The sequence below is a fragment of the Triturus cristatus genome, chromosome 5_1 (assembly GCF_964204655.1).
Source record: "Triturus cristatus chromosome 5_1, aTriCri1.1, whole genome shotgun sequence".
Taxonomy (NCBI): domain Eukaryota; kingdom Metazoa; phylum Chordata; class Amphibia; order Caudata; family Salamandridae; genus Triturus; species Triturus cristatus.
This window is the reverse complement of record NC_140587.1, coordinates 396,789,536-396,817,230: the sequence shown is the minus strand read 5'-3', so window position 1 is coordinate 396,817,230 and position 27,695 is coordinate 396,789,536. Positions and strand designations below refer to the sequence as shown.

The window sequence follows — 27,695 nt, the reverse complement described above, 5'->3', positions numbered from 1 at the left end:
TAAAATCTGACTTGACCACTGCGTTGGTTTCTAAATTACTATTAAAATGAGTTCTTGAACCATTTTTCAAGTTATTCACAAACTGAATTTAGATCCTATTATATAGGTGGTAGTGTAAACCACTGTTAACCTATGGTAGACACAGCCTTGCCACAGTGAAAAAGGTTTTGGAGGTTTTCACTGCCAGGACATGTAAAACTTTAATTATACATGTCCTACTTTTTTAAATCCATGCACTCTTCCCTGTGGGAGTTTAAGGCCTGCCGTAAGGGTGATGGATAAGTATTAAAAAGGAAGGTTTAGGCCTGACAAAGGTTTATTTTGCCAAGTCAAAACGACTGTTTAAAACTGCACACCCAAATATCAGGCTCACTTTCTTTTGGTGTTTCATCTTTCATCTCCTACGTACCTTTATTTTCTTTATTCTCATTTGTGCATCTACTTGGTCCACTTCAGTGTGAGCCTCTTTTCTGTGACTATTTTGTATTGTAATTTCACTAGTCAATATTACCTAAAAATATTTTTTAAAGTAGCTCTTTCATCACCAGACACCCAAATGATAATATATATTTTTTATATCCTGCTAAATACATCATGTCTGCTGTTTCTAAACGCTGTAAATAATATGAAACTATTACCCAATTCATGGTACTCTTTTTCGCCAAAACCCAACTCCTCAAATCAAATGTCAGTAGTAATCACCTAGATAATATCTAAGGCGGAGCTGTATTTTAAAGGTATTCAAAAGCAACTTTCCCCCACATTGGTGTCCATACGATTTTGAAACTGAACCATGGCCATAGACGTTTACTTTGTCTGTGCCCTCCTTCCCAAGTTAATCTTTGCTCTTTTGATCATGCCATCTCTCTCTTCTTTCACAGTCCCTCTTAGGAGTCATCACTGCTGCCCTGCTTCACAAGCTTTTGACCCCAAACTGATAATTTATCACATCTCCAGCAGGGCCTGGATATGGTTGTTGTTTATCTTTGGGAGTAGTAGTATATTTCACAGCAGTGGTTAGAGGAAATCCCTTTGGCTGCTGTATTTATTTATGATCAGAAGGATAGGTCTGCATGACAATAGCATACAGATGTCTTGCTTTGTGAGGGCTGTCCCCACGGATGGGAGGAGCGTGTTTAATGAAGTCACATTTACCTCTATCTCCACCATCTCCCCTAACGTCAGAATCTCTAGTTTGAGTTCTTTAAGGTTGGAGTAAATCTCCCTAATTAAAGGTAGATACGACCCAGTGATTGTATGATGTTGGTCGAGCTCCTTTTTCATTTTTCAGGTGAGATGGCCTGAGAACCCAGGTCAGCGAGTGCATGTAGATTTTGAACAACAGGTTACACTAATGACTCCTGGTATAATCACAAACAACTCTTCGTTTGAATGAGAGGGTGACTGTCTTTGGTATTAGCTGGCTTCAGCTGAGGAAGAACCATTTATTCTTCTCTATGATGGTGACCTAGATTCTCTTCTGCTGTCCCTTAACTCGCGCGAGTGTCCGAGCAGGTTGATAGCTTTAATCAAGTGCTGCAAGCAAATACTCTCTGAAATAAACGATGGCAGTTTTGTACCGCTCATTGGCCTAAACACTGAATAACGACCATTTAGTAGATGGTGGTGTTCTACTTATTCCTGGAGTTGTTCTGTGCTTGCCTCACAAGTATTTTAGAAAGCTGGTGAAGGTTAGGGATTGGTCTATAGTTGGCCAATTGTGAATTTCAAGATATTTAGGGTGTTTCTTTAGGAGAGGCATGATACCTCCGCAGTTGATGCAATCTGATCTGAAACTTTCACTTTGAGGAAAAATGCAGTAATGAAATATTGGATTGTAAGGTCAGTGTTCAGAAGTATATCATAAATGCACGCTACAGAGTAGGACTGTATAAGCAGTGCATGTGCTTTGACTTTGTTTTTCTTCCTCACGTTATCCACTTCATTGCTTGAAGGTGCAGAAAAGTGGCTCTAAGATGAGTCCGGAGCAGGTAAGTGTTCATGGCTCCTGGCAATTCTCTCATTGAGTATCTTTGTTGATCGAAAAGGAACATAACTTCATGAACTTATGTGTGTATTTTGGCACATCGTTACTCTGGAGTAGCAATGACCTTATTTAACCACTTACAATAGAAGCAGATCAGGGACTAAATTACATATTCTGCTCTGTCCCAGTTTGAGCCATGACTCTGGTTTATCTAGGGGCACCCTGCGGGTTACAAAAAATGCACTCTTCCCAGTGGAGTGTGTAAACTCATGGTAGCTCTGCGAAACCCGTGTTAGTGAACTGCGGATCTGCTATATGGAGTCACCAGACTGCCTTTCACTTTAGCGGCCAGTCTAGGCCTTGCACTATAGAAAGAGGAGGGGTCCCTTCTCAGGCAGATGCACCCACCTGTGGGAAAGCGTATGGGGGCCCTGCAACTCCTTCGACAACCCCCAAAGTGACTTCATATGTGACAGCCTTTTTCTCGCTGTGCCCGCATTTGTAATATGATGCAGAAGTGAAAAAGTTCCCTTATTTGCATGGAATTTCAGGCAAATGAGGGCATACTGCCTTGGGAACGCGCTGATGCACATTTAGTACAGATGTGATCCGTCTTACAAAAGGGGATGGTGACATCCTGCCAAATAAATGTATTCTTGGCTTGATTAGGGGCCCGAGGCTGGCCTGCTATGTATGTTTTGGTATTTCTTGTCCTCGTCGAAGAGGTTTTTAACTTGTAAATGTTTCTGATAAGGAACTTAAATGTGTTTGTATGTGTATATGTAAATTTTTCAGTGATTTACACACACACACACACACACACACACACACATATATATATATATATATGTATATATATATATATATTACCTACTGGCGGTCGCCAGTAGGTAGTTATAGTTAGGACCTATTTTCCATAGGAAATCTGCAACATTCTATTCCCAATAAGTCTGGCACCGGTTGACGAATCTTTGCGAAATTTTCCAAACTTTTGGCCAGCTCTGGTCCGCTCCTATCCTGAAAGTCTAAGGGTGATTCGTCAAGCAGGAGCCAAGAAAAAAGGGGGGTCCCAAAATGCGTTTCCCCCATGCATTTTCCCATAGGACCTTTAACCGCAGCTACAGCCTGAACTGCTGAACGGAATTACACCAAATTTGGCCAAGAGGTAGTCCTCAGTTCAGACTCGTGCCTTTTGCTTAAATGGTGTCAATCTGTTGGGTAGTTCCTGAGAAAATTACAGTTAAAAGTCCATATATATCTATGGCCTCGGAGGATCCGCGCACCCTATGCACACCCTCTGCGCACCCTCCCGATCACGCGCTGAATGCTAATTGGCTGTCAAGTGGTTGTCAACATTCGAAACCAGGAACTGTTGGCAGCCATTTTGTGCCTCGGTAGAAGCGAGGCTGAAGAAGTCTGTGGAATAAGTGTGTAAAACATATAAAGGGGGCAGGGTAGAAATACTCTGACCCTCTAGACCTGCTTAGGGGGTCCCAGAAGGACTCCCAGGGCCCCTTTTTTTGGGGGGGGGGGGAACGGCACAATGCGCTCTGGGTACGCATATCCGGCCATAAACATAAACAAAGCGCGGACTCCCGCGATTCTTTAATAATTAGCCCCTGGGGGGCCAAATCCCGGCAGCAAAAACCGTAAAATTTAATGGCAGGCCCGGGGACCCCCTGGGGCTACAAAATAAATGGATGGGGGGCTCAACGGCCCCCCCAAGACCCGGGGACCACCACCCCCCGGGGCTTTATTTATTGAGGGAGGGGGGCTGCGTGGCCCCCCTCCTGGAGCCCTCGAGGGCCCTGGGGACCACCACCCCCCAGGGCCGGCTCCTGCAGTGTCCTGGGGTGCCCACCCCCAAGACACTGTTGTTTGCTATGAGAGGGCGGGAGTCTCCCGCCCTCCCATAGCAAACTTCGTTTGGATTTTGAAAGAGAGAGCAGGGAAACCTGCTCTCTCTTTCAAAATCCAAACCATATTGCTTTTCCACACGGGGAGCTGCATGTCAGCAGCTCCCCATGCGGAAAAGCAATGCCGGCTCCCGAAGGACGCGGGGAGCCGGCTGGGACCGTGGGGGTGTTGGGACTCCCCCCACGGTCCCCAAGGTTTTTTTATAAGCCCCGGGGCTGGGTCCCCGGGGATAATAAAAATTTGTGATAGGGGCTATTTTATTTTTTAGGGTAACAAATTAGGAGTCACGCATCCAGCGCGGCTCTCAGCGCGGCCCCCTGGTGTGCACGCGTTGGATGTACGACTCCTATCACATTGGGTGCAAGGTTCCTCTCCCGTAGGGTGCGCGATTCCTAACGCGTTTGGGTACGCGACACCAAGCAAAAAAAAAAATTACTTTTTTTTTAGATAAACATCAAGCTTATGTGTTTCGCGTAACGTATTACGTATGTGTCGCGTATGTGCCTGGAGTCGCGTACCGGTCGCATAGCAATCGCGCAGGAAAATACGCACACACTATGCGGATCCTACACAACAATCGTAAAATGGCGAATAGGTTCCGCGCAGTAATCGAAAAAGGTACCCATTGGGTGCGCGACTCCAAAAAATAATAAAAAAATATTAACAATATAGTTTAACAAATATAAAAATAAAAAAATAGAGCTAATTTTTTTTACAAATATTAAAAAAAAAATCATTCAAAGCATGTAATATATATATTTTTTTAAATATGTAAAAACACTTTAAAAAATGATGAAAAACAGTATAAAAAACATAAATAAAGCAATTGATACACTGAAAAATAAAGATTTAGAAATCCTATGAAATTCAGTAAAAAAAACATAGTTTAGAGATAAGTTATAGATGGGAATTAGCATTTAAAAAACCTTTGAAATTCACTGAAAAAAACCATAGGTTTCAGGCACGTTCTAGTTAGGAATTAGCATTTAAAAAACCATAGAAATTCACTGAAAAAACCATAGGTTTCAGGGGCGTTATAGTTAGCTGGACATTTCCCTCATACGAAACCATTAAAATTCCACCATTATAGTTGGTTCAGCTAACTATAACTCGCGCCCCGCAATGCACTGCTGATGACGTCTCATATTACATTACTCATGACATAGTCAGTGACATCACTGACGACATCACTGATGACATCTCAAATGACATCACTGATGACACACCAGCTGACAGACGGATACAGACATTCACACAGTTTAGTCACTAACCCATGCATTCAGTAAGATACGTTTAATCACTCACTTATAGAGTCAGTCACGCACCTACAAAATCATCCATTCACACACTTATACACCCACTCATTCTTCAATATGCCTTTCCCTATATATAATAAACATATTTAAACTTAACAGAAGCATACAGACACTGGATGATATCATCAGTGATGTCATCAGTGATATCATTTGAGATGTCATCAGTGATGTCATCAGTGATGTCACTGACCATGTCATGAGTGATGTAATATGGGACGTCATCAGCAGTGCATTGCGGGGGCGCGAGTTATAGTTAGCTGAACACTAACTATAACGGTGGAATTTCAATGGTTTTGTACGAGGGAAATGTCCAGCTAACTATACGCCCCTGAAACCTATGGTTTTTTCAGTGAATATATATATATATATATATATATATATTATCTACTGGCAGTCGCCAGTAGATAGTTATAGTTAGGACCGTGTTTCCATAGGAAATCCGCAACATTCTATTTGGAATAACTTTGGCGCCGATTGACGAAGCCTCGCGAAATTTTCAAAATAGGTGGGACGCTCTGCTCCGCTCCTTCCCTGAAAGTCTCGGGGGGATTCGTCAAGCGGGGGCTGAGAAAAAGGGGGGGTCCCAAAACGCGTTTTCCCCATGCATTTTTCCATAGGACCTTTAGTCCAAGCTACAGCCCGAACGGCTGAACAGAATTACTTGAAATTTGGCAGAGAGGTAGTCCTCAGGTCAGGGATGTGCCTTTTGCAGGTCTGGTGTAAATCTGTTCAGTATTTCCTGAGAAAATAGCATTTAAAAGCATATATATATCTATAAGCGCGCACCGTGCGCGTACGGTAAACTTACCGTACGCGCACGCTGCCGTGCGCGAGCGCGATTCTGATTGGTTGTTAGATCTTAGTAAACATTCGAATCGGTCGAAACCAGGAAGTGTCGGCCGCCATTTTGTCTCTCGCAGTCTGAGGGGGTGAAAAACAAAGGTGGAGAACGTGAAAAGGGGGCAGGGTGGACAATTCCTGACCCCCTAGCCTTTGTCAGGGGGTCCCAGACGGACCCCCAAGGGCCAAAATTTCTTTTAATTTTTTTCAAAAAATCGCGGAGTGCGCGTAGCGTGCGCGTACGTAGAAACTGAAAAATTCCGCGAAATGCGTAACTTGGGCGTGCGGTGCGCGAAGCGCATCGCACGCCCACAGCGCGCTCACTGATGACATATGTGTCTTTCTGAAAAAAAAATATTTGTAATATATGTATAGCTAAAAATTAATGGAAGAAGACATGGGTAAATAGGTGTCTAAATACAGTGATGTAATATCTGACGTCATCAGCAGAGGATTGCGGTCGCGTGAGTTATAGTTGCCTGCACTAACTATAACGGGGGAATTTCAATGGTTTTTCACGAGTAAAATGTCCAGCTAACTATAACATGTGTGAAACCTATGGTTTTTTAAGTGAATTTGCAAGGTTTTTTAAATGCTAATTCCTAACTATAACGTGTGTGAAACCTATGGTTTTTTCAGTGAATATAGATATATATATATATATATATATATATATATATATATATATATGTGTGTGTGCGGGGAAGGTTTCGCAGATTAAAAATTATTTCACTTCAGAATTCCCGTGAGTTTCTTTCCTTTTTCGGTTGACCTTGATCGTCTACCGGTGTGGCAATGTATATATACATAATAGACGATACACTAAAAAAACAAAAGGTCTAGGTAGCAATATAGTTAGGTGATATTTTTTAGAGACAACATAACGGTTGAAACTAATAAAATAAAAAACACTGGCATTCACCAGTTGTAGTTATCTCAAGTAACTATAACTTATGCCCTAAAATAACTATACCTCGCACCCTGCTATGCATAGTGTTGTCATTTCAGATGTGGCAATGATGTTATCAATCATGTCATAGAACATGTCAAGAGTGTTGTAATATGTGAGATCATAAGCAATGCATGGCAAGGGTGTACATTACAGTTACTTTAGGGCATGAGTTATAGTTACTTGAGATAACTATGATTGTTTCAATGTATATTCAGTGTTTTCTTTTAGCTTAAAACATTACATTTTCACTCAAATTTTCACCTGTCTCTAATGTTACTTTAACCTTAGTTTTTTACAGTGAAGTTCAAAGTTTTCTTTTTTGTAAAGTAAGATATAATTACAATTCCACACTAGACCAGACACAGCATTCAACAATTTGTGGGCAGAAACTCCACACTGTGCACATCTTTAGGCCATGCATGAGTTTGGGTACCCTACCCCCAGCTACACGTGGGCTTCAATCCCATACAAGCGCCCTACTTCCCACAGCACACTTCATTGTCTTGTATTGTAGGTCTTTTAGCACTCAGGCAAACTTGCTAACTTTGTCAAAGTGTTACAGCACCAAAATATAAAAAGTTGGCCTACTGGAATTTTCAAGGGGTGATCATATCAATATATATAAAGCAGATCTACCATCTTTGTCCAAAAATCACCATTAATTTTAATTAAATGTATATTTCAGTAATTGAGACAATGTAGTTTTTAATAACTTTGATTATTATAAAAATGTTTAATAAAGTTTTAATTAATTAAAAAAAATAATCAAATGAACATGTCTGTGAATACTAATAGTCATAGTTTTTGCATTTTGTGGGCTGAAAATTGTTAAAAGAAAAACTCAGACATGTTTTTTCCCCCAAAATAAAACAAACATGCCTCAGAGAGTTTTATGGAAGGAGCGTTCCTTCAAGGAGTAGTGAATAATAAATGAGCGGGTGCTGCCACTCTTTTAGCATTCACTTTTTTTTTTTTTTTGGTCGTGGTCTGCAGGGGTAGCCCCAGGGGACCACACCCCCAGCCGGCACAAAATCTGGGGCACCCACAGCTCCATTTCTGTTGGGGGCCATGGGGGCAGCCCCAGGGTCCCTGTGACTCGCCTGGCAGAAGCTGGCTGTTTTTAATTGTAGCTGTCCATCCTGAGCACCACTGAAGCTCGCCTTGTTGGCCCCCACGGCCCCAACCTGCTCCCCAGCCAGCACCAACACCTTTTCTTTGCCCCCACCTGGGCAGGAGCAGAATTTTTTAACTGCTCCTGATGGGTGGGAGTAAAGTGCTGTTCCCTGCCCCGGAAAGTGTGGGCAGAGTGTGCAAGCAACAGCAGCGTCCATATAGTATGTTCGAGAGTACACTGTACAGTATCAGGCACCAGGGGAGGGGGCTGCTCGGCCCCTTCCATTTTTCAAATTAATCTGCCCCATTGGATAGGGTCCCTGGTGCCTGTAGAGGCTTGGGCAGGAGGGCTATGTGCCCCCTCCCTTCTTATAATTCAGCATCAGAGGCTGGAGTCCCCAGGGCCTCAGGAGGCTTTGGGAGGAGGTCTGCAGGCCCCATCCCCTTCAAATGTATATTGGCCCCAGGGGATGGGGTCTCAGGATCCTCAACGAGATGTGTGCCCCCCCCCCTTATTGATTTGTCCCTGGGGGATGGGGTCCTCTGGGCCTGTAGACGGGTCAGGGGCTGTATGCCTCCCTCCCATTTGTATCAAATAGCGGGTCTTGAGGTATGGGTCCCTTGGGCTAAAATCGGCTCAGGAGGGCCCATGCATTCCCCCTCACCAAATAATTATATATATTGACTCCTGGGCCCTGGCCTACCCCAGGGTCATATTGATGTAAGTTTTCTTTTTTTGTTGTTGCTGCAATCGTACAGGAGTATTGCGGTATCATGGCAAAAAAACATTTAGAAAAAAAAAAGGGCCCGTGAGGAGGGGGGTGTCCCGACAAGCATCTCTACCCTGACTCTCTTTAAATATATGTGTTTTTACATTTTCAGGACAAGGGACTAGGTCCCGGAGTCCTGCAATGGCTGCTGCTACATTGTTGTTCATGTTGCAGCTAGCCAATCAGAGAATTTGCTCCTGCGAGACCCACACTCCAGCAGGAATGAGGTGGCTCAATGGGGAAAAGAAAGTCCGGCAGGCCAATCAGAATCCTCTATCTTTTAAAGTGTGCTTCTGGGACTCTCAAGAGAGTCCTTCCAACCCAACTGTCCAGATATACAAACATTTCTGTACCTTAATTCCTAAAAAAAATCTACTGAAGGGATTTACATCAAATCACAAAAAGCACTCTTTCTGGACCAAGATACAGCTTTTTGCCAAATTTTGTGTCATTTGGTTCAGCCGTTTTCATGCTGTGGTGATCCAAAAAAGTCTATGGAAAATGCATGGGATTTTGGGATTTGGAACCCTTTCTTTTTCTCAGATCCCACTTGACTGATCACCCCAGAAATTTCCATGACCAAACTAAGCAGAAAGGAGCACTCTTTTGGAAAGTTTTATAAAGATCCGTCAAGCTGCACCAAGTTTAGTAGAAGACCAAAATAGGAATTTCTTGTGGAAAATCAGATCTTACTTTAACTACCTAGTAGCGACCAGCTGTTTTACCAAAAAAGTAGTAGATCCTCACCCGTAGAAGTACTCTTTGAAAGGGTGCACTTTTTAAGTTCACAAACATTGGCAGTAGGAGGCTTGGGCAGCTGCACCATTCTCTGGTTTCCAGGCATACTATTGGCAATCAAACACCAAAAAGGTGATGGGCGAAATGATTGCAAATAGTCTAACCACTGGCAGTCACTCAAGTTCTGCAGTTCATACTTTATTAAAGTTTAGACACAGTCTTTAAAACATATATTTTAAACCAAATAACATTTTATACAACCATATAAATACCATTTCATCAATATTGAAACTAAAATCTCCAATCCCTACCACCTAACACATTAAGACGCTAATCTAAACATATTTTAAGAAATCTTGCCAGTGCACATGCCACATCAAAAGATTAAATTTTTAACAAAAGTGCAAGTGCATCATTGCGGCTGTTTAAGCTATACCTTTTAAAAAGAGGTTTTAGAATCAAGAAACAAAGCTTATTAAAATGACGGCAATCAATTAAAACATGAACATTGAAGTTTTGAGAAGGTAATCCATGTGTACAATTATTCTCTCAGTCTAATAAAACTTCAAATTTCTCAGCTCTTACATAACGCACATTTAATGCTACCTGGAATTTTAATAGTGCTAAACGTAGCAAGGTGTCTGGTAGTGCTGATAAATACGGAAATGCGTTCATATTTTCCCTTGCATCTACCATACACTTTGCTGAGGGTCTGTTCCTTACTTGCTTCAAATCAGCCCAACCTAGATTCTTTTTTACAGGCAATTTTCAATTCTACTTTCTTAAGATGGGAGGCCTTTGCTATTTTTAATTCTACTTTTAGGGTTCCTGCGATTGCTGCTTGTCTTTTCTTTACCTCCTTAGCCGACTGTAATTCACTCTTTCCTATTTCGACAACACAGAGGGCAGATATCTTCTGTGTATTTGGGACCCAAAGTTTATCCCAAAATCGCAAAGTTGTTTTAAAGGCTAAGAAGTTCAAGGCCTGCAAATTTCCTTCTAATCTTATCGTCTGGGACATTGCACCTTTGGGGAGATCCAACAATTTTTTCAAACATTTACTTTCACACCTCTCCCAACTTCTCTCCATACGTATTGCTAGTAACTTATCCCCGTAGAGGCATTGCGTGGGGACCATTGCATTATAGGCTGTTAAAAGGGGGACCATCATAAGTCTTTTTAAAACAAACATGTCCCCCTATCGTAGCTAGTGCCCTCGTCTCCACCAATTCTTTATGCAAGGTCCAACACTGATGACAAGTGAACGTCCTTCCCAGATAATTGTAAGAGGACATAACCTCTACCCTGCGATTACCTAACTGCCTCTTAAGCGGTTTAAGTTTTTTTCCCTATCATGTCCAGAATTGCCAAATCGTCTGCATAGAGTAGGCACATCACATGTCTACCCCCACTTTTGGGGAAAATAAATGAGTCGCTGCCAACTATCCCGGAAGGTCGGCTAAAACAAAGAAAACAGTGTGGTCGCTAGAACACAGTCCTGCCTTTGCCCATTTCCCAGCGGGATACTCCCCGAGAGGGCCCAATCTAGATCGAACTCCAATTGGGCCCAGTTCCCGGTGGAATTTGGAATACCCTGATGTCTTAATTTAGCCCAAAGTATACTACTGGCAGTCACTCTGGGTAGCATTGCAACCCATCATTTGTCTACTGTAGACCAAGGCCCACCTAATACAAATCAGTACAGACCATGTTCCCATTGGGAACAGTCCATCCCAAGCCTTAATCATCTCATCCCTTCACCCCGCGGCGTAATGTTTTTTAATTGGGAAATTTGAGATTCATACACCCTGTGTCCCAATGGCCAAGCTACACCCCTGAAGGAGCAGTTCAAACATTTATGGCCCTTCTGTACCTCCAGACTGTCCTGGAGGCACTAAAAGCCAGAGCAAATGCTCCAAGTTTGGTGTGTGGGACACTGGGATGCATGTAGCTTTTTTACATCAGCTCTCTCTCGATCCAAACTGTGTACATATGCTTTACTTTCAGATAAGTTAGTTTGTTATGGCTTAGAGTTGGCTATGCTTGATTGTGTACTTAAACCAAAAAGAACCCCTGGCCTTTGAACCATTGGTACCTCGAATTGGGAGTCCTACAGGCTACAAGTGGGTAGTATTCTTTTAATTTCTGAGTTGCTTTTTACGTGTGAGACACTTCTTTCTTGGGATGCACGTTATTTTTGTCTGTTAGTAATGTGGTGTGGTTTGATTTTATCCCAAGATTGATTATGATTTTTCATTCAACACTGACATGGCATAATTGTGTTGGTAGTTGGCTTGCATTTAGTAATAAATTGGCTAAGCCAGCCTCCATGGACGCATTATGAATGATGACTGTTTTTCAGCCTTTTGTGTCTTCTGAGTTTTTGGAGATGTTGAATGTCTTGCCTAGTGGCCCCTCATGTGAGCACCTGGCCTCTGATTCATCACTGCTATTAGAATTGTTTTTTCTTTTAAAAATTCTTTGATACCCTCTCATGTATATTTCATTTTTGAGTTTTCAGATTGTTTTTCGTGTGGCTGCTTTTAAAGTACTTTTCTGTGTTCTGATAATGACCTAACACGTAAATGATCTAAATGTCATCAACATACCTAATTCCCTTTGGGATAACTGATCATTCATAAGCTCCACACATGGACACTCACATAGCAACCATTCCTCACCCCAATCGTGAATGAGCAGAATGCAATACAGTTAGCTAAATATTAAAGTCACAAGATTTTTAATTAAAAAAAAATCCTTATATTAAATATTATTACAATTTTTCAAAGGATTAAAATTCATTAAATGAAGGAGGACTAAGTACATTACTATAAAAATATGTAAACAATACACTAAATCAATCATTAAAGAAGAGAGAAAACATAAAAGACAATAACATCTGGCATTGATTTGGGCTAGTTTGTAGAAATTAGTTATAACAACACATGATGACAACCAACTCCTTTCCAAATGTGTTCGTCTGTTCTTCAAACTCGGCACAAAAAACTTGTCGACGCGTTTCAGTGGATAATATGATGTACAACCACCTTCTTCAAGACAACAATTATACATTTCCCTCATATGAAATATCAATTGGTTAAAAATCCAGTAAAGACAGATGCCTTTTTAGTGCTGTAGGTTCAAAACAGGCACAGACCCATCATCAACAAGTATATATCGCAGGTCGGAAAACATATCCAAAAACTCTCATTGAGTGGAAGTCATTGGTTTATTTGAATTTGGTCAAACATACCGCTTAAAAATGCTGCTTGAAAATGCTGTCTGATTATCCTGTTGAAAATATAGGATATGCACAATTCTAATCACCGATCACCTCTAATCCAATTGAGGTCCAACATCTCTAATCCAATTGAGGTCCTGCTTCAGTATAAAGAATGAGGCCAAATGAAGCAAATAAGCTTTCTAATAGTGTGCTATAAGGGGGCTGCACTCATCTAATGCCTCACTTTGCCTGGAGGCACTAAGATGTTCTCCGTCCCCTTTTGTATTCAACCGCGTTATTACATGCGAACGCAGAAAAACATTTTTTTTAATTATTATGAATAATGACAGTTTTTCATCATTCTGTGTCTTCCAAGTTTTTAAAGACATTTAATGTCTTGCCTAGTGGTAACTCAAATGAGCACCTGTCCTTTGATTCATCACTGCCATTAAAATTGTTTTTTCTTTTAAAATTCTTTGGTAGCTTCTCATGTGTATAATTTTTGTGTTTTCAGATTTTTTACTTTTAAAGTACTTTTTTGTGCCCTGATGATGACCTAACAGTTGTAAATTGTCGAAACATCATCCACGCACCTTTGGCAAACTGGGAAAAGCATTAATTTGGTTATGTTCTTTTTTTAATACAGACAAACTTCACTGAATTGAAAACCCTTTGCCATTGTGACTGTTTCTGTGTTTACACTGTACATTGTCAGTATAAGTTTGTTTTGTGTAACATTGTGAGCATAAAATGTTTATTTGTATATTGCATTATGGTGTTATGTTTTTATCCATTTTCTAATAATAAGTTTTCAAGAATTTCCTTTGTGGGTTCCTCTTTCTTGTTGATTCTCTTCATAATGTTTGTTTATGAGATGTTATTAGATAAATTGGAACATTTTGTGTTTAGTTTGAAGGGCAACATTTCAAGAAGCGGTTTTGCAAGTAGCGGTTTAGGACAGGAGTCTGTTACAAACCTTTAATATATAGGGGCCGATTCCGATCTGGGTCGGAAAGCTCTCCAACCGAGCCGGATCCGGAGTGTTTTCTGACCGAGCCGGACTCCTTCAGTCCAACCGAGAGAGTACGATGCGGCCGCATGCTGCCTGACTCGGTTTGGTCGGACTCCCATAGAAGTCAATGGGAGCCGGTCGTACGACGCGTACATGGGCTCCCATTGACTGAATGGGTACGTCGTGCACAAGGGCCCCCCTACAGTGGGTACGCGTCGGTGCCATCCGCACCATACATAGAAGTCAATGGGAGCCGGTCGTACGACACGTACATGGGCTCCCATTGACTGAATGGGTACGTCTTGCACAAGGGCCCCCCTACAGTGGGTACGCGTCGGTGCCATCCGCACCATACATGCCTGTGTTGGGGAGACCCTTGGGTCTCCCCCTGTGTCCGAGTGGTAAGGCTGCGGGTGACGGGGGGTCCAACGCGGACCCCCAAAGGCAGCTTCCTGGACGTTTTGCGAGCCGGAAACTTCGGCTCGATCCGGCTGTCCGACGCATGCACCGTACTGGCTCGGTCGTAAATCACCTCCATTGCATGGCACGGTTTGCTTACGGACGAGACGTACGGAGCGGTTCGGACCCGGAAACGAATCGGTCGGCGAATTTTGCGTTGCTCGCATCGTACTTGCTCGCTCACACAGCTGTACGAGTCGGATGGGTAACACGCGTACGGCTCGTACTTTTTCCGTCCGGATCGCTTACGGAGCCCTTCCGAGCGAGAACGGAATGGGCCCCTTAGTGTACAAAATTAAGCCAATTCACTATTGAATCTGAAATAAAGCAGTCAACACCAAAAAATCTTACTGCCTTAATGAGAAACTCATTACAATTTTCATACTCTGCACCACACTTAGCTTGACCCTGGATAGAAACACAATAAAAACAGAAACAAAATACAAGGAGGCAAGCTTCTTGTAAGTTCAAAGATTCTGGAGCTCCATCTGAATCCGACACTCCCCTCATATACCCATTAAGTCATGAACAAGATAAAGTCTTTTTTATTTGTCCTATGGCGACCTCTGTTGAGCAAAATACCAAAAATATCTATGAGCAACATGTGATCCATATATTTCTAATATAACCCCTGTGAAGAATGTATACCTTTTGTAGACTGTGCATCCTTCAGTAGGCAAGCACCACTTGGCTCATAAAATTTAATGTTATATAGGCACTCCACTGTTCTCTTGTACTAGATGATAATAATAATAATCCACATTTGTAAAGCGCGAACAATCACCCGTAAGGGTCTCTAGGCGCTGGGGGCCGTCAGGAATATTAAGCAAGCTATTGCCCAGAGTCACATAGTGCTGGGCTAATCTGCCACCAGCACCGGGGATCGAACCGTGATCCCCAGATTCCAGAGTCAGTCGCCCTGGCCGCGGCGCCACATCTCTTCCTAAACAATTGGAAGTTGAAGTTTTCAACATAGTCTGGTGTAAGATTCAAGCATGCCCAAGATGGACTAGTTGAGATAGTGTGCTATGGGAAAATTGTACAGGGAAACTAAGCCCAAAAAGGCTAATGTTTTACCAGCATCTCAAAAGTTCGGTTTTGGTAATTAGGTTTTTACCTACACTTAGATCATTGATTATTCATTAACATTAAATTGCAGCTGAAGCAAAAAAAAAAAAACTAGACTTGAGCTTTCCACAAACTGTTTTGAACAATGTGACGTACACACCTATATGTGAGACTAAAGCAGTAATTTCCCCAAGGTGTAAACGAAGTGAGGCAGGTTTATATAATTCCATGTTGTTCTCCATCCATATGCTGTCAACTCGGCAATACGTTTTCTTTACCCCAAATCCTTTCTGCGTGAAAGAACATGTAATTTTTCCTCCCACTTAATCTTTCAATGGATTTTGTAGCTGATGTTCAATTCACTTCAATTCCGATTAAGCAGCATAATTTGTATTTTAATAACATGTTTTTTAAAATTCTCCCTGCTTTAGAAAATATACAATGTGGTGTCATTGGTTTCAATAGATGAAAAATGTTCCATGCAGAAATAACGAATTGTTGCGTTTAATGGCCTTTAAATCAATCACTCAATACATTTTTAGAGCACGCTACTCACCCGTAGGGGTCTCAAGGCGCTGGGGAAGGGGGGGGGCGCTACTGCTCGAAGAGCCAGGTCTTGAGGTGTTTCCTGAATGTGAATGCGGGGAGGGAGTTCCATGTCTTGGCTGCCATGTAGGAGAATGTTCTTCCTCCGGTCGTGGTTCTGCGGATCCGTGGGACGGTGGCGAGGCTGGCGGAGCGGAGTTTGCGTGTTGGAGTGTGGAACGTGAGGCGGTTGTTGAGGTATTCGGGACCTATGTTGTGGAGTGCTTTGTGTGTGTGGGTGAGGAGCCTGAACGTGATCCTTTTGTTGACGGGGAGCCAGTGCAGGTCTCTCAGGTGGGCTGATATGTGGCTGTGGCGGGGGATGTTGAGGATGAGTCGTGCGGATGCGTTCTGTATGCGTTGGGAGTCTTTCCTGAAGTTTGACTGTGGTTCCTGCGTATAGGGTGTTCCCGTAGTCTAGTCGGCTGGTGACGAGGGCCTGGGTGACCGTCTTTCTAGTTCCGGTAGGGATCCACCGGAAGATCTTACGTAGCATGCGCAGGGTGTAGAAGCATGAGGATGAGATGGCGTTGACTTGCTTGGTCATCGTGAGAGAGGAGTCCAGGATGAATCCCAGGTTGCGTGCGTGGTCAGTGGGTGTCGGTGCGGTGCCCAGGGCTGTGGGCCACCAGGAGTCGTCCCAGGCGGATGGGGATGGTCCGAGGATGAGGACCTCCGTCTTGTCTGAGTTCGGTTTCAGAACGCTGAGTTTCATCCATTCCGCGACGTTTTTCATTCCTTCCTGGAGGTTGAGTTTGGCGGTGGCGCTGGGTCTTTGGTGAGGGAGAGTATCAGCTGGGTGTCGTCGGCGTATGAGATGATGTTGAGGTTGTGATTGCGTGCGATGGTGGCGAGGGGGCTCATGTAGATATTGAAGAGGGTTGGGCTGAGCGATGAGCCTTGGGGTACGCCGCAGATGATCTCGGTGGCCGCGGAGCAGAAGGGAGGGAGGCGGACTCTCTGGGTTCTGTCGGAGAGGAACGAGGTGATCCAGTCCAGGGCTTTACCTTGGATTCCGGCATTGTGAAGGCGGGTTATTAGGGTACGATGGCATACTGTATCAAAGGCGACTGAGAGGTCTAGGAGGATGAGGGCGGTTGTTTCCCCGTTGTCAAGCAGGGTCCTGATGTCGTCGTTGGCTGCGATGAGGGCGGTCTCAGCGCTGTGGTTGGCTCGAAATCCAGACTGGGATGGGTCGAGGCATCCATTGGCCGCGAGGAATGCGGTGAGCTGTTTATTGATGATCTTCTCGATAACTTTTGCAGGGAAGGGAAGAAGAGAGATGGGGCGGAAGTTTTTGAGGTCTTTAGGGTCCGTTGTGGGTTTCTTCAGTAGGGCGTTGATCTCTGCGTGCTTCCAGCTGTCTGGGAATGTGGCGGATGCGAGGGAGTTGTTTATGTCGTTCCGTAGGTGGGGAGCAATGATGGTGTCGGCTTTGTTGAAGATGTGGTGAGGGCATGGGTCGGATGGAGAGCCGGAGTGGATGGTGTTCATAGCGTGGGCGGTGTCTTCGGTGCTGATTGGAGTCCAAGCGCTGAGGGTGGTTGTAGGGGGCGTTGGTTCGGTGGCTGGGGGCGGAGTCTGGGCGCCGAAGCTGTTGTGGATATCGGCGATCTTGCGGTGAAAGAACGTGGGTATGGAGTTGCAGAGGTCTTGCGACGGTGTGATGTCGTTGCTGCTGGCGCTGGGATTGGAGAGCTCTTTTACGATGCTGAAGAGTTCCTTGCTGTTGTGTGTGTTGTTGTCCAGCCGTTCTTTGAACGATGTCTTTTTGGTGGTGCGGATCTGCTGGTGGTGTTTGCGGGTGGCGTTCTTGTTTTCTGTCGTCTGTCCACGGCGCCAGGTTTTCTCGAGGTTTCGGCAGGATTTCTTCGATTCTTTGAGCTCGTCAGTGAACCATGTTGTTTTCCTGTTGCCGGGCTTGCCTTGAGGGTTCTTCAGTGGTGCAAGGGCGTCGGCGCAATTGACGATCCACAGTGTGAGGTTGGGGGCTGCGTCGTTGGTGTCAGTAGTATTGATTGGTGGGTTCTGGCTTTAAACGATTACACATGGACACCTTATTTGGCCATTTTGCACGGCTTACTTACTGTGCAAAACATAAGTAACAAAAAGGATGCCAAACTACAAAATAACAAAAAGGATGCCAAACTACTAATAACTTTTACTATTTGGTTTCTTCAAAATGTCAAAGAACTATTGCAAATCAACCCAAACAATTTAAACTTTCCGACCATTACTTCTTGGTCAATTTCAGTAAGAAACACCGTAGGCCTGCCCAATTTAAGCACGGGAATTTGTGCCAGACAAAAGGTAAGCACATTTTACTCTCAAAAAATGCACTTGGAAAGCGGACAGTTTTTGGTGGGGAAAACAAGAAGCAGAACATTTTAATACTGGAAGAAGAATTTGTGTAGTCAATGCAGTGTCATTATGTGAGATTTTAAGCAGTCATCGCCTCTTTCACCGGTTCCAAAATGAACCCTGTTGGTACTACTGGAGGCCAAGTGGAAAGGGATTTTAACATGATATATAATAATTGAAATCATAAAATCAGTACTGGGAGCTGCTGGGGAAACAGATGCACTTGTTGGCCATCCCTTTCTAATGCAGCAGCTTCTGTTTCCTAATTTAATTGATTTGTTGGCTTGTCATGGCGTTTAAAGTAGCAGGCTGAACTAATCCTTACATAGTCTCCCAAACCACTCCTGCGGTTTATCGGTGCTGCCAATGATGCAGGAAAGCTCAAATGAGAGGCATCAAAGAGCGAGCTATAATTTGTCAAACCAAGTTGTACAGTTTAAAAAGCTTATGCTTTGGTTCTAAAATTGAATAACTACTGATTAGTCCATGCCATTTATTTGAACAAATGTTGCCATTTTTTTGCATGAGTAGTGGGACACTGACCGATGTACACAGATTTTATATTTTGGACAATGTAAACATATAGAATATTAAAGGAAGATCTAAAGTGGGTGAACTGTACATTTTGGTCAGGAGTTGAAATGTTTGCCTGCATTGCAGTACTGTCTTGTACACTGTGTGGACGGCTGGCTGCTGGGATGAGCCTATAATAGTTAGAGTTACCTAATCAAGAAACAGCGGAGCACCATAACAGGCTGTTCATTTGTGTGTCCTTCGACAGTTCCTGACCAGTTAATTTGCTTTGGGTTCCAAACTAACTTATTCACCATTAGAAGACAGATTTTTATTCAACTGAGGTGTTTTTCCCTCATGTTTTCCTTTTTTAGCTTTGGCACTTCATACTAGGATAACACAAGGCTCTACGATTTTCACACAGTTCACAGACTTTTTAGCCGTTTATTTAGCAGTCTCACAGAGAGTATCTAAAAAATGTCCTATTCAAATTGAAAACGTTGAGGTTTAAAAATCGTATCATATATTCTTTTTATTGGCAGTGTCGAAAATGTTTTGCTTGACTAAAAATAATTGTAAACCCCCTCTAAATAAACACGTACTGGCTACTATGCGGTCCTTCTCCTGCAGAACCCCCCTCCCTGCCACCACTTTCATTGGAGGATACAGCCAAGCCCCGTTGCATACCATCATCCTCCAGCTTCCTCTCTTTGCCCTGCCTATTATGCGCTATTTTTTATTTTCTTCATCCTCCACGCTCCTGTTACCCTTTAAAATCTGTTTTATTTCATGTTTCTTCTCCACTTACCACCCTCATTGTCTTCCTTCTCTGGCAGACCCCATGCAGCCTTCATTTCCACTCCTTATCCCTTGTCATACCTCTTCCCACAGATGGTTGTTGCCCACCATCAGCACCCTGTATGTTAGCACCCATCCTGTTATTCTCTATCGTGATGGCCCTATTGATAAAATACTAGATTTGATTTTATACTTCTTCATTTTTAGCTTTTTTATTCTTTGTACAACTTTTTTGTTTGTAAAGTACTTTTTCCATTTTCTGCTTTGTTAATTCCATTTTTAGTCCACATTTTTGTCTCCAATTTTTTTTAACTGCAAATTGTTTCCACATTTAATCAAGTCACCTATGCCAGCTGGTGAGTAATGATGTTAGCACGCAATGACACATAATAGCACATACTGAAGCATGACTGCCATTTTTAACACTCTAACTTAGCGTATGGCCATATTATATCTGTAAATTAAAAGTAAAAATGTGAATGCAAATAAATGAAGAGGGTCTTGAGGCATCCTTTTCCAGCTGCTGGGCCGTCATAACAAAATAAAATGAAACAACTGAAAGCTGGACGTGGGGGTAAAGTACACGGGGGCACAAAAAAAAGGAAATGGAAGTGCGTTTGATTGCAAATGAAGATTGTGAGGAGCTCCGCAGCACTTTGCTGCTGTGGGACAGTGAGAAATAAGCAAGGTAGACAGAAAGGAAGCACAAGCACTCCAATGGGAAAAAAATAGTCTCGTCAAGTTGGCTACAGAAGGATACAACTGTTTTAATCAGAACAATTTGAGACCGATATGATCCAGAGAGAGACGAGAACAAGAATGGGTAGAGAAACTATCAAATTAAAAGCAGACACCTGTCATTAAAAAACAAAGCCATACAGTCATACACAAGGATCTGACAACAGATCTTACCAAAAATCAGGTAAAGTTGTCGGTAGCAGAGACCTGAAAATATTCCTGTCTCTGAGTGATGCCAGTTTGCTTCATTTTTATTTTTAATCACATCTTCCTTATTCTTCTGCTGTACTGAGGACTGACGGGAGGGGATTAGCTAGTGTCTCTTCTACGTGCAGAGTACATGAAGATAGGCATTTTTTTACTTTTTAATTCTTTCCAACATTGCATAGGTTGAGGAATGCAAGGAAGCTTTCTTATTTTCTTAAATATTTCGGAACAGAGAAACTTGTCTTTCATTCTCGCTAGGCACATGCACAATTATAGGCATACGCGCTAATTGTTTGTCCTGGTCCTTCGATGTGGGCATAGTCTCTGTTTCTAGACACCCAGCTGTGTCTATGTGCAAAATGCAGTGACATTCACAAATATTTCTAAATGTACATTACATCATCATTTTATGTGTAATGCAGATGGGCTAGTTAGTGAACCACCCACAAACCAATGTAGGTATATTTTGTGCTAATTGATCTGTTCTTTTAGGCTAAGGTAGTATGAGTGTTTACACCTTTGGACCTTCTACTAGAAAGAACTGTGAGGTTTCTATGAGGAAGGCCACTGTGATATCGGCTGGCAAGCCCAAAAGGCAATACGGCACATGGTACAAATTAAAAATATATATATATATAATGAAAAAATAAAGGTTAAACCTTAGTTAGGAAAACTGTATTTCCCTATACAAACCATGTTTAAACTACGCAAACTTAAAAAATTCTACAGTTATATTTATAACTTTCATTTACAATTTCTCTACCACCTTCAAATTATTATTAATAGCTCATCTTGTTGCACACTCCTTTCAGCTCGCTAACCAGACAACACTAACTTAGACTGTCATAGTGTAGAGGAGAGTGTTTCAGAGTGGTGTAGGGTGAAGTAGAGTGTTGTAAAGTGGAGTATCGTCAAGCGAAGTGTCGTAGAGTGGAGTGGCGTATCGTAGAGAGAACTTGAGGGACATATTGTTGAGAGTAGTACAGTGTATGGGCATAGAGTGGAGCAGAGTATCGTAGAGCGTAGTAAGTATTGTAGAATTGAGTTGCAAACAGTGGAGCAAATTGACGGACAGTGGAGTGGCATAGAGCACAGTATGTTACGGTGGCGTAGAGTGGAGTACAGTTGAGTGAAGTACACTGGAGTTGGGTAGTGTAGAGTAGAGTAAATTGTAATGGATCAGAGCGGTGAAGACTATAGTGGTGTGTGGTGCAGTAGAGTGGAGTGGTGTAGCATACTGTTGAGCAAAGTGTCATAAATTGGAGTACCGTGTTGTACAGTACGGGGTAGTGGCATGTCCTATAGTTTTGGAAAGTGATGTAGACTACAGTAGAGTAAAGTGGCATACAATCTAGTTGAGTTTTGTAGAGTGGAGTGCTATACACTATAGTACAGTGCTTCAAGATGTGATAGAGTGGATTGGCATCCAGTGTTATAGATTACAATCGAATGAAGTGGTGTACAGTGGAGTCATGTGTCATAAAGTAGAGTGGAGTAAAGTGGGGTGCTGTGGCAGACAAAGAGTTGCGTACAGTGTTTTATAGTGGACTAGAGTATCTTAGAGTAGAGCAGGGTGTTGTACAGTGGCATACAGTATAGTACAGTGTTGTACAGTGGAGTGAAGGGGTATTGGCAGAAGTAAAGTCAGAGAGTGGCATACAGTGTAGTAGTGTTGTAGAGTGGAGTTGCATAGAGTACATTAGTGTGTGAAACCGTGGAGCTGCATAGAGTGGATTGTTGTATATGCCATAGAGTGAGATAAAGTACCATACAGTGGGGTAGAGTTGGGTGGAGCAGTATAACTTAGTGTGGAGTCAAGTACAATAGAGTGTATTGGTGTGTCGTGGAGTGGCATGGAGTGTAGTGGCGTGGAGTATGTAGTAAACTGTTATAAATTGGTATGGGGTCTTGTACAGTAGCGCTGTGTCCTATAGAATGGTGTTGAATAGTGGAATAGAATGGTGTAGAATGTTGTAGAGTGCCATACAGTGTGGTAGACTTTTATAGAGTGGAGCTATATAGAGTGGAGGAGAGTGTTATACTGTGGAACGGCGTAGAGTGGAGTGGCGTGCACTGTAGTGGCATAGAGTGGATTACCGTAAAGTGGAGTAGCATACAGTAGAATAGCGTACAGCTAAATACTGTACAGTGAAGGGTAGAAAAATGGTGTGGCATAGAGTGGAGTGGAGTAGGGTACAGTGGATTAGTGTATAGTGGGGTGGCGTACATTGAAGATGCATAGCGTAGAGTCAAGGAGTTATAAACTGGAGTTGCGTCTCATACAGTTGAGGGAAGTGCTATGTTGTACAGTGTTGGAAACTGTCGTAAAGTGGAGCAGAGTGTTGTACAATGGAGTATACTGGCATACAGTAGAGTACAAATTTTGGAAAGTGGCATGTACGAGGATAGAGTGGAGTAGAGTTTAATAGAGTGGCATAGAATGTGGTAGAGGTTTGTAGAGTGGAGTTATAAAGAGTGGAGGAGAGCACACTGGAGTTGCGTACTGTGAAGTGGCATAACGTGTAGTGGTGTAGAGTGGAATTGCATATAGTGGAGTAGTGTACAGTGGAGTTGCATACAGTGGAGTAGCGGAAACTGGAGTGGCATACAGTGGAGTGGTGCAGAGTGCAATACTGTAGTAGTGTACAGTGGTGTGGCATACAGCGGGTGGTATAAACTAAACTAGAGTGGTGAATGTGGTGTGGAGTAGAGTGCAATTGAACAAACAGTGTTAGGGCCTTAGATATAGATAAGTAGCAGGTCTCTATCTATTACCACATTATTAAAGTGGTTATAGGTAGGGACATTTATTTATATTTTTCATTTATTTTTTTCAATAAGTTTACAGCCATGTACCGTGGTAGTTCCAAGAAATGTGTGAAACTCCATGAAAGTATCACAGTGACAGATATCACTTAGTTTAAATGCCTTATAACTTAAAGAATACTTACCCTACTTAACTGCAAAGCATCATCTTTGTACCATAATGTGTAATCGTGCCAAATTTCATGTAAATTAGATCAGCTGTTTTTGCGCTATGTCAAATGCGATAGTCTATAAAAATGCATTGGTGGAAAAACATGTTTTGAGACACCCCCTTTTAGCTTTGCACCCTCTTTACAATTCACTATAAAACCTTACATCATCTCAAAATGCATCAAATGCTTTAGGTCTGGAAAGTTTTGTGGTGATTCGTCAAATGGGTGGAAAGTTATTAGGAAGCTAACATCCAAGGATTCCTATCTCTAGGAATACCACCTATACCTACAGTGTGGCAATCGGATTTAATGTGATTGCTTTCTTTTTATCAGTTGTATTTGTTATTTATTTGTTTAGTGGTTTACATAATTATGTGACCATAAATATGTATTTTAGTTGTATATATACTAATTGTTAAACTGTACATATGCAGTCTAATTTATTTTTTGGGCTTCCTTGCTACTTTTAATAGGATTGTGCTATATATGAAGCTCAAAGTAAATGAAAGGCAATCATATTGTTATAAAAATTGAGATTTTTTTTTCTCCAAGTGGCCAGTTATCGGGCACTCCATATGGTAGTTTGTGTAGCTCACTGCTAGGTCACTTTTTCATTTTGTTGCACATAGGTACATAAGAAAGATGGTTTTTGTTTGGCATGTTCGGCACAGTTTTATTTTGTGAGCCAGAGAGAATGCAAAGAAAACTTACTTGAATTAGGATGTATTCTATTTGTTCTGTATCTGTTTTATAGCTTTCCATTAGCATGGGACCATACATAGGTGTTTTAATTGTTCATGTAGTAAAGAGAAAACTTTACAAATGCAGTCTAGTTTATTTTTTGGGCTGCCTTGCTACTTTTAGTAGTATTGTGCTACACAGTTATCACTAAGTTGTTGACCCATATAACTTCATTATCACTTAATAACTTCACTTGCAATAGCAACAATTATCATCTACATAGTCTAATGTACATTGCTGTGAAATCTCATTACAATCTGTTCAGCCGTTTTGCCGCTACATGAAATACATACTTCTATGTATAATGCATCGGAGTGCAAGTGTGGTTTAGGACACCACTTTTTCCTTTGCACCCCCTTGACAAAATGCCGCTAATCCTTCACCAATGTAAGGGGTGCAATAGGTCTGCAAAGTTTTGCGAAGATTCGTCCAATGGCTGTAAAGTTATTAAGGGGCAAACATTAGAGGAATTCCTGACTCTAGTAAACCTATCTATAACTATACAGCGGCTACTGCCACTCTATAATTAAAAGTATATATACATATAGTTATTATATTTATATACATTATATATAAATATTATGTTTGGCTATCTTAAGCATAAGGTAAAAAAAATTATCATGGAAATATAAAGGCAGAAATAGACGTATTGGATTTATCAATGTTGGTGTTCTTTGGTAGCAGTGTTCATTGTTTGTGGTAACATGATAATGACTATCTTCTGTTTTTAACAGAATCGGGAGGCAAAAAATTAAGGAGTACAGTACAGCGAAGTACAGAAACTGGATTGGCTGTGGAGATGAGAAACTGGATGACTCGGCAAGCCAGCCGTGAGTCCACAGATGGGAGCATGAATAGCTACAGCTCTGAGGGCAAGTAAGTAAGAGGCTCTCATTTGATTCTAACTCATCACTAATATTTTTATTTATTTAATTTAGATGTCATGCAATGTCTGTGATAGGAACTGTGTTTGAAGTTAGAGGACTTTTACGTTGCAAGAGGGTGTGCTGTTGGGCCAATATTGCTTTGCCAACTAGATGGATGTGGTGTTGTGGGCGGCCTCTTTAATGAGTTCTGTTGTTTTTGTGAGCATCGCTATGTGTGAGAAATTGTATTTGCAGGGCTTTAAGTGGGGTGAAAAAACTGGTGGGTTCTCTCATAGTAGAGTAGTCAATATAATTATGGGTGTGACATAAAACACATAAGTTAGAAATCTCTACTCAGCATTATGGGCCGCCCGACTGGTATTTTGTTGCTTCTTTCTGTCTTTACTTCCAGATATATAATACAACAAGTAACATTGCACTTACAGCAGGCCAGGACTATTGGCTGTGTCAATGGCTGTTAGTGACATAAGATGAGTAAGCAACAACAGTGGCATCTTTGTATAAAATGGTTGAAATCCTTCAGTTCTGAAATGGTGAGACTGTGAAAGAACTTTAACGAGGCCCTTTAAGATACATCAAACGCAGTGAAGGGTGGCACTGCTGCCAAGTAAAGATTTTTTATTTCAATCAGAGGGTAAGGGAAATAATAGACAGCATGAAAAGGACCTGTCTCACTCCTACTTTATAGTAGTGCCAGTGCTGAGCACCGGCAGGACCCGACCCACTTAAAGCCTGGGTATATGAACATTCTTAAATGTAATGAGAACCATTTGACGCCATATCAGTATTCTGGAATACCCTTTCCATAATGCTAAAATAACTTGAAAACTTCGCAGGCCCTCATTCACAAAACATGTTATGGTCATAAATTACATTTACAATAACAAAACTTTGGAGTTTAGTAATGGGCGAGAGAAGTGACACGGTGAGTGACTTTGTGAAGAGCATGATTACCAAAGTGCTTAATTTGAACCGGTGGTTTCCGGTGCTCGGCACGTGAACTTAATTGTGAGCACCGGCTCTAGAAACAGTCTACCACATGGTGGTACTGTCTGAGAAAAGCACAACAGCTCCTGCACTTAATTGTCACCACCAGCTCTAGAAACAGTCTACCACATGGTGGTACTGTCTGAGATAAGCACAACTGTGTTTATCAAATCAAATCCTCAGTGAAAATGAATTTATACCAGCCTCTCATGCCATTATTACAGCTTTATGTGTACTGAAATAGTCTGAAGTGTCACACTTGGAGGAGTGTGGCGGTTAGGAGTTATGCTGGTGCTGCCATTGGCAGTGCTGGCAGGGTATGGGTGGTGCAAGATGCAGTGACTTTCCGAGAAGGGCCCTGGCACTTAGTTTTTTTTGTTTTTTTTACAAATTAAGCACTGCAAGGGTGTCCTGGTGCTACCATCACAGGGCTAGTATTTTTTAAAAGATATAGAAATGGTTGCAGGTAGGGCGGGGTGTGGTGCTAACGAGTTCTAAAGAGCGGAGGCACGAAAGGAGAAAGAAAACCCCCTTGGCTGTGGCAGCAGATCTCCGATAAGGATCCTGGGAGGAAGGTCTCAAGATGCATACAGAGGAGTGGTGTTTGCATGTTTTAAGGTAGACGAGACTGTCTGAATAAAAAAGCACTTGTTGATTCAGTCACAGTGCCGTAAAGTCAGTGCTTTGCATTGAGTAGCTCACGCAGTATAGACATTTGGGCAGTAGACTGGTTATTTTTTATAACTTGTGAAAGCCTCGCAGCTGTGTTCTGTGTATTTTGCATTCGATTGATGGGGCATTGAACAGCATTAGATAGAGGATGTTTCCGTTGCCCAATAATGTGGAAATAGAGAAAATAAGTGGATGCCTTTTTAAAGGTCAAAGAGGACTTCGAGGTTACGAACTACCAAACAGGTATTGGAGGAAGAGCCAAGGATGTCGGCCACAATGCAGAAATCCAGACAGAAAGGGGATCAGAGACCTTGTGTCTTTTATTCGAGTTTATCGTGACTGTTGCCATCCATATAAAGACATGGAAAAGACAGGACTGAACACAGACAGTCACATTCTTCTGGCATACCAGCGTCTTTGATTCATGTTCATTGGTGTCGATGGAAAATGCAAGTTTTCAGATGAGCGCTGCCACAGTTGATATTTATTGTTATAAGGGTGGAGTGTTCCATGACAATCCCTATGGGACGCCACATTGAAGATGTTTAAATTCTGAAAGAAAGTGAGGCAGGGAGAACGCCTGGGTCCTGTCTTTCAGGTAAGCCCTGGTCCAGTTAAGTGCAATGGAGACCACTCCCATCTGCACAAGTTTCAGGGGCAGGTTAGAATGGTCGCTGGTGTCAAAAGCCGATGGGAGATCTAATAGCATGAAAGCAGTAACGCCTCCTCCACTCGGGGTCAACACATGGGTATTCACATATAAAGGGATTTCACTCCCAATAAGTACACTTGCTACTTTAGTGCTGAAAAATGCACATTGTGTGTGGAAAAAA

General features: G+C 42.2%; 1 protein-coding gene across 4 annotated transcripts in view; it reads left to right on the top strand.

The window, feature by feature from the left end:
* The window catches only part of RIMS2 (regulating synaptic membrane exocytosis 2), a 1,922,267-nt gene that overhangs the window by 1,876,227 nt on the left and 18,345 nt on the right, over positions 1–27,695 (top strand). For all 4 annotated transcript variants that reach the window (XM_085605119.1, XM_085605120.1, XM_085605117.1 and 1 more), the window contains one exon: positions 25,051–25,192. In XM_085605119.1, the coding sequence (XP_085461245.1) occupies positions 25,051–25,192 (142 nt within the window). The remainder of the gene's footprint in view (positions 1–25,050; positions 25,193–27,695) is intronic.